The 8,593-nt window shown below is 29.0% G+C and overlaps 1 protein-coding gene across 1 annotated transcript in view; it reads left to right on the top strand.

The window, feature by feature from the left end:
- The first annotated feature begins 2,929 nt into the window (after positions 1-2,929).
- The window catches only part of LOC107448629 (cytochrome P450 2U1-like), a 15,852-nt gene continuing 10,188 nt past the window's right edge, over positions 2,930-8,593 (top strand). Inside the window, exons 1-3 of the mRNA XM_043042549.2 lie at positions 2,930-3,143; positions 5,990-6,114; positions 7,490-7,595. Of these exons, the coding sequence (XP_042898483.2) occupies positions 7,539-7,595 (57 nt within the window). The 5' untranslated portion in view covers positions 2,930-3,143; positions 5,990-6,114; positions 7,490-7,538. The remainder of the gene's footprint in view (positions 3,144-5,989; positions 6,115-7,489; positions 7,596-8,593) is intronic.

The following is an 8,593-nucleotide window of genomic DNA, read 5'->3' as shown; positions in this document are numbered from 1 at the left end:
TTGTACAACTTGGTAAAAATCTGACAGTAATATTTAAGGTACCTTCAAACATAAAAGAGTCCTACATAAAATTTTGATAAAGTTGCGGCCCGCCATTTGATTTGTGTTTTTAATTGTGGCCCCCGACCTCATGTAAGTTGGAAACCCCTGTTCAAAATGATGTAAAAAATTTTATAACTTACAAGTCACGATTTTTTTCGATTAATATTAAAAAAAATAATAAAAAGTGATAAATATTTACTAAAAGCTATTTTTTGCACGGAATTATCCTTGGATAAATGAATTTTATAATTGTTTGCAAATATTTTCCTATTCGCTTAAAAAGTTCTCGAGTTATGGGGATATAAGCAAAAAGGGAAATTATCATTAAGGGGTCCAAACTTTGGACCGATTTCCTGACCTAACATTTAGGACTATATTTTCCAGATTGCAGCAGTCTTTATATTTTGGGGATCAGAAAACCAGATTCGTTCAAAAAAGATATATTTATCCAGAGAAAGTACGTTTTTGTGTCTGATTTTCGTAACTTAAAATGTCGTCAGAACTAATTAATTAGTATATATGAGATCACCCCTTTGAACCATTAAGATTGAGCTTTAAAACGTGAAGATCCGATCGCTAGATCAAAAGTTAATCAGGGTGGTCCATTTTTTATTTTGTCCACTTTACAAATTTTTACAAACTTAATATTGTTCAACCCTTCAAACCTGAATACTCTATATCATGAATCAACTTAAACGAAAGCATTGTTCAATTTTAAACAGGATAGTGTGGTCCAATGTATATTATGAATCAAAGTGCAGCTAATTTTAATATCAGTGAAATAAAGTTTAAATAAGTTTAGGGAAATTAGAAAGTTTTGTTAAGTTCATTTTTATAAAATTCGACTTGTATATCTTGTTGTATGACCCAGTGTATTTAAACGCCATTACTTGTTAATTGCTGCCAAAAGCTTGGTTTTTTAAGGTTACTCTTCAGCCATTGGTTGCTGGATGTTCTTGGAACGTTATTTAACACCAAACAGACTTAAAAAATTTCATCTACTTTTATCCACAGAGGTCTTCAAAATTTTGAGACTTCTGAAAATAAACTTAATGTTTAATAGCTAAATTAAGTTATGTTACTAAATAATTTAATGTTAATGACGGGAATACGATATTTCCCCATTAAATTTAAATTCTCTCAAAATACTGCTTAGAACTTTCTTCAACCAAGTTCTAATTCAACCAAGTTCATCAATCTAAATTTTTGCTTCTTGTAGGACAAGGAAATCATGTTGGTGCCGTAACTGCTTAGACGGAAATGCTTTTTTACTTTGCTGAAATAATTAAATTTTTTTAAGTACCTACAGCCCCTGGAGAAAAGTGGACTATACTACCAAAAAAGGTCGTATAACCGAACTAATTCTTTACATCAAGCTAAGAAACTAGAATTAATGATTTATTTAATCGTAAAAAATGGATACTCAAATTTCACGAAACTTTCTTTGCTTTTGATGAAATCATTTCCTTGTATGTGCTCTAAACGAACATTTCGTCAAAGTGACGAAATGACCTTCTTCGAGGAAAAGAATTTTGTTAAAAGTAAAGAAGTATTCTACCATCCATTCTAGTCTTTTAGTCTTCATTCCAGTTTCTTCATTCTAGTTGACTATCTCCCACAATACACTGCGATGAGTTTCCGAATTGAAGAAATATTTTTGTCTTATACTTTAAGAGTTTCGGTTCGGCGAAAATCACGTGATTTCATGAAGAAATGATCCGCGTAATTAACGAAATATAGCTCAAAAATTGCTAAATCGTCGAAATTGAGAGTTTTATTTCTGAGAGCGTTCCAAACATTACGATTTGAACCTTTAGCTGAAAAAGACGTATGCCATCGGATATCTTTAAAGAAAAGATAAATCTTACTTAGAGTAAACATGCAATTTATAAGCAATTAACTGTTATGAAGTTGCTAGTAAAAACGTGCATTTAAGCAGAAATCATCAAACAAAATTTTACTTCCAAAAATTGCCCAGATCGTAAAATGCATAGCTATAAAAAGTATTAAAATTCAATGGAAAAATTTTCTCATTTGTTGTGAAATGGTGGAAAGGATTTCTTACAGTCAGAAACTTAACTAAGATTTATTTATATCTTTTAACAGTCATTCAACATTTCTAAATGGTCTGACTATTGCACGTTATATGAGCGTTTTTACTTTTTCGTGACATGTTATTCCGTGATTAATCAGAGCTGGACATCGAAACAAAAGAAGAAATAGAACAAGTCAAAGAACCAGAAGTTGCCATAGAATCAGATTTGTTCATAGAACCAGATTTGTTTATAGTATCAGAATTGGTCATTGAATCAGTATTGGAATAGTCAGCTATCAATAGTCGATGATTCGATAATTGTTCCAGATGATTTTAAAAAAAGCATTGATATTTATTTTATAGCTGAAATTTTTATTACCTTGTTTTGCAATTATATTTATTGCATTTAATTTTGAATTTGCATATGCGTTGTGATATAAAGGTAACAACAAGTTTTGTGAAGTATAATCCTAGATATTAAGCTGTTTCAAATTATTATTTAGACAAAGTGAAATGTGATTACTTTTCTATATTTGTTTATACAATTAAATAGGAAACAACATAAATAAAATAACGGTATAAAACTGTAATTTTAGATTTCCTGCAATCTGAAATTATTCTTTCTTTCTAAAGCACTTATCATACATTTAAAGAAAAAGATAATTATAACAATTAAATAATGAAGAAGGAGACACTGAACAATCAAGTTGTTTTTTGCACAAAAAATAACAAAAGATAATAAAAGATAAGGATCAAGGCAATTACATAATAGACTTAAACACGATTAAAGACATAATTCTAATTTTTGGAAATCTAATTCGACGGAAAAATGAAAAATTTAAATGACACGAGAGAATTCAGTTCCATTACAGAAACTTTAATAATCATAATTGTAAGTTCTTTTTCTTTTATTGTATTACAAAAGATTGTAAAAAGTTATTGGAATCGAAAGAATCTTCCTCCTGGACCATGTGGCTTACCTATTCTGGGATACATTCAATTTCTGGGATCAGAACCTCACAAAGACCAAATATGATTTGAGACCAAAATATGGTGATATCATAGGGTGAGTGTTTCCTTCAAAAATCGTTTTCTACAACTTAAACTTTAAATTAATAATAATATAAAACCTAACATTTTTTAAGGATTTTTTTAAAAATATTTTTAAAAACGTTTCAGGCAAGTTTTTCATTAAAATTTTTTTTCAAGATTTTGATTTGTAAATATACATAACCTAGAAAAAATATTTTCTCCTGAAATTAAGTTTGTCACTTCTTATGTAATTTTTACTAAGTAACGAAAATGTAAAGTTTTTATTTAAAACGGAACTACAGAGTCTATTTAATAATTCAAAGCATTCTAAACTTAAATTGAGATAAAAATTTGTGTAAATCGATGTAGTTCATATGAAATATGGACCTCTCAAAGCCACTGAAAAAATAATTTATCATGGTTCGATAAGAAAAAGATGTTAAGTTTAACTTTCTTTTGTTGAAGATAAACAATTCATCAACCCTAATTTTAACCATTTGTTTAATAGATCTTGCAAAGTCACTATGTTATTTTATTTTCTTAAACTCTCTCGCAGATTGCAAACATCAAATTTTGTTATTTTTCAAAATTTTAAAAATTGTTTTCAATAATTTACATCATCTACACTTCTTTGTTTTATATATTTGGGTGCTCCGCCATTTTTTCCCCAATCCGCAATATCATTTCACTATGATACAACTATTCTGTAAGTGTTACATCGAAGTTTTACCTGTCCACTTTTTCAGGACGTGCTTGGCTTAATCCTAAGGATACAGAATATACATAAGTACAAAATGTGTATTGGTAATGTATAAGTAAGAAATGCAAATCAGAACAGTAAATTTAACCGAATAAATGAATTTTAAGGTATCATGGTAAAGTTATTAAGTTTTAACTCCTTTACCGAATTTTAACAAATAATACGACCATATTTAATTATTACTTTTATCAAAATTATAACCGAAGAGCTTCTGCAATAATTACCGAGCTTTTTAGATTCCCATAGAGCCAGAAACATGATAAATTTTACCATATTGTGGTAGTTTTGACCATGCTTTTTTCTCGGTGTGCTATCTAACTATAAAAAAATTTCTGAACTGGCAAAACAGCTCAAATATTAAATTTTTTTAAAAAAAATATCACCATTTTGGCACGAGTTTTGCACTTAGATAGAAATATTAAATTCAATGCAATGAATGAACAGCTTTAGTTTTCCGTGCAGATAAACATTTTTTTTTCTCCGATAATGTTTGAATGGTTTGGCTTAATATAAACATCGTGTAGTATTTGGTGTAGTGATAAGCCGAGCTTTTTCCAAAGTTGGAATTTTCACATAAAACTATTACTTAGTATTTTTCAGATAAGTATATGTTATAGAAGTTTCCACTAGATGGCTGTGAAATACACAGAAACATCTTGGTGCTTACATGCAATTCGTGGTGTTTTTTTTCTAAAAATACTCTTCGCTACAACCTTAACAATGTGGCTTCTCATTATCTTTGCCCAATCTTTTCATTACCAATTACATTACAACTTCTAAAAGCAGCATACATGCTTATTGCTTATTAATATAATAATTTTTACATAAAACTATTACTTAGTATTTTTCAGATAAGTACATGTTATGGAAGTTTCCACTAGATGGCTGTGAAATACGCAGAAACATCTTGGTGCCTACATGCAATTCGTGGTTTTTTTTTCTAAAAATGCTCTTCACTACAACCTTAACAATGTGGCTTCTCATTATCTTTCCCAATCTTTTCATTACCAATTACATTACAACTTCTAAACGCAGCATACATGCTTACATGCTTATTGCTTATTATTATAATAATTTTTACATAAAACTATTACTTAGTATTTCTCAGATAAGTTCATATTATAGAAGTTTCCCCTAGATGGCAGTGAAATACACAGAAACATCTTGGTGCTTACCTGCAATTCGTGGTGTTTTTTTTCTAAAAATACTCTTCACTACAACCTTAGCAATGTGGCTTCTCATTATCTTGCTCAATCTTTTCATTACCAATTAAATTACAACTTCTAAAAGCAGCATACATGCTTATTGCTTATTAATATAATAATTTTTACATAAAACTATTTCTTAGTATTTTTCAGATAAGTACATATTATAGAAGTTTCCCCTAGATGGCAGTGAAATACACAGAAATATCTTGGTGCTTACATGCAATTCTTGGTTTTTTTTTCTAAAAATACTCTTCACTACAACCTTAACAATGTGGCTTCTCATTATCTTTCCCAATCTTTTCATTACCAATTACATTACAACTTCTAAACGCAGCATACATGCTTACATGCTTATTGCTTATTATTATAATAATTTTTACATAAAACTATTACTTAGTATTTTTCAGATAAGTACATATTATAGAAGTTTCCCCTAGATGGCAGTGAAATACACAGAAACATCTTGGTGCTTACATGCAATTCGTGGTGTTTTTTTCTAAAAATACTCTTCACTACCACCTTAGCAATGTGGCTTCTCATTATTTTGCCCAATCTTTTCATTACCAATTACATTACAAATTCTAAAAGCAGCATACATGCTTACATGCTTATTGCTTATAAATATAATAATTTTTACATAAAACTATTACTTAGTATTTTTCAGATAAGTACATGTTATAGAAGTTTCCACTAGATGGCTGTGAAATACTCAGAAACATCTTGGTGCTTACATGCAATTCATAGTTTTTTTTTTCTAAAAATACTCTTCACTACAACCTTAACAATGTGGCTTCTCATTATCTTGCCCAATCTTTTTATTACCAATTACATTAAAACTTCTGACAGCAGCTTACATGCTTATTGCGTTTAATGAGTATATGAAAGATTTATATATTATTTCTAAATTTTCAGCTTATATTTAGGAGCAAAGTACACTGTAATTTTAAATGAATACTCCATAATGAAGGAAGTATATTCAAACCCAGCAAGTTTGGATAGAGCAACTGACCAGTTTGGTCATATGGCTAAAAATTTCGGTAAGTATATATTTGTAGCAAGTGTAAAAAAATCCTAAAATTTTACATTTTCTATCTGGTGTGTTAGTTTAAATAATACATATCTGAATAAAACGGTTAAATACCTTAACATCTTTTTAATGCATATTAATGGAAACATATTAATGCACGTACCTATTATGAATCTGTCAAAAAAGAATGATTATTATCACACCTACATCATCTCTTTTAAGTGTTAATTAGACGTATTAAGTATTAGAAAAATAATTATTTGGTATTTTCCTACGAATCATTAAGCACGAATAAGCATTGATGTAGTAAATGTTGATTGAGAATTGTTAATAAAAAAGAACATTATTATAAGAAGTATTAAATAGTATTACAGTTAAGAGAAAAATGCATAACACTTAAGTCTAATCATATTATCATGGATAATCGAATATTAATTTTTCTTCCCGTTTGGTATCATTTATCCGTCACATCTGGCATCTTGGTGATTTTCGTCAGAGGCTTATTATTTCATCCTGATTTAATGCAAGTCTTCAAAGTGAATGAAAACTGCATTGAAATATCAAGTCGATATTGATTGGAAAATTGCGTCATTAACTGGGTTATGTTTAAAAATATTCTGTATATAATTGGGTACTTGCAACTAGAGAAGAAATGAAGTGATTATGCCTAACCATGTGATTTGAATCAGATTTTACTGGATACCTGTAAGCAACGTCACGTACGTGCGTCGAACTTGATTGGCTTTTGAATCGATAAATGCCCTGATCTACCTACGGTGATGTCCCTTGAAGTTATTCAATCAGTTTTTACTAGTAAAAGAAATTCATTTTTAATATTTAACAAGTAAATTAAATAAAATTTAAAAAAAATATTTAGTGTGAAATTTAATTTAATGCAACAATTAAAAATGTGCATTTTATTAAACACGATTTTTATTGTAATTAAATAGTTATATTTCTAGTTGTTAATTTACGCTGCACAAGAGCTTCTCAATGGGCTATTGGCGACTGTCTGGGAAACATCCCATCTACCTCACACCCTCGGTCCCTTCGTAGCCTGATCAAAGTGGTCACTCACCCGCACACTGACTATAGCCAGTGATGCTTGACTTCGTTGATCTACTTGAAACTCTATTTTACAATTAGTCCACTGTGGGACTGCAATTAAAAAGGACTAGTAAAAAGTAAATAAACGAATTACTGATTCACAAGACGGTAAGATGTTTTGATTTTGATGCTAGATTCCGTAGTGAATTTATGGCATTTTTTTGATAAGAGTTTCGATTGTAAAATAATGAGTGATTATTAATCCTTTTTTCCTATGCATCATTACAGGGATCTTTTCTCCTATAACAGTTGTAATTAGTTTGGGAATGTTGTTTCAGGTTTCCTTATTTTAAATGGAAAACCGTGCAAGAGCAAAGGAAGTTTGCAATGTCTACCATGAAAGATTTAGGTTTTGGAAAGGAATATTTTGAAGAAGTCGTCAGAGTAAGTATTGTGCAATATTTAATCTTTTTTATTGGTATTTTTTGGAGAAATTTAATCTACAGTTTGAAGAAAAAGATGAAAGCATGAAGCTTTTTATTTTTTCGATTTTTTTGTTTTTGTTTTAGTTCTCGAAATATGTTAACTTTTTACAACTTAACATTTAAAACTAAGGAAACTGTTTCATTGAAAAATATTACACATTTAACAATATATCGCAATATTTTTCCAATTTAATTCCTTTATATAATTTTTACATCAGTCAATATTCTCGTCACCCAAATATAATTTAGCAACAATTGTCATATCACATTTAATGATTATCGCAATGTTTAATATTCAAGCTATTATCGTATTTGTTACACTTGCGCATATTATTATTAGTAAGTGACCTGCGTAAATCAGAACCTGGTGCTGTTACTACGTGTTGGTTAACTTGACTTTATAGTCCTTATTTCCGATAAATACCGATTTATTTAATTTATTTTATGATATATTAGTTTAAATGATAATAATGTTAAGTTTGAGAGTTAAAAACTCTTGCGTTTAAAAGAGATGTTAAGAAATTATTATTATTTGGTAACAAAACGTTTTATTATTAGAGATCAATAATTATAAGCGTCTTGAAATTCAAATGCTTTTGTGTAAGTATATTTAGGTTTAAAATTACCCGTAACAGTTAAATACAGCATTACTTTAATTTTCTATAACTTGAAACAATTGATTCGTTTCAGCTCTTAAGCTATGTGTTAGGCTAGCTAGGTATTCCTTTTCAAGAGATTATGCATGCTTTGAAAAGATTTGTAACGATTTTCTTTTAAATCATTTTGTAAAGATACTGTTTTCATGAAAACGCACGTCAAAGCGATGAAACAGAACATTTTTTAAATACTGTCAGAAAACAATTCAGTTTCGGGGTATGAGAAATAGTGTAAGAATCTAAAGTAATCCACAATCTGTAACAATAAACAATATATATATATATATATATATATATATAT

This window comes from Parasteatoda tepidariorum, chromosome 6 (assembly GCF_043381705.1).
Source record: "Parasteatoda tepidariorum isolate YZ-2023 chromosome 6, CAS_Ptep_4.0, whole genome shotgun sequence".
NCBI lineage: Eukaryota > Metazoa > Arthropoda > Arachnida > Araneae > Theridiidae > Parasteatoda > Parasteatoda tepidariorum.
The sequence above is the reverse complement of the archived record's forward strand: the minus strand, read 5'-3'. Positions and strand labels throughout refer to the sequence as shown.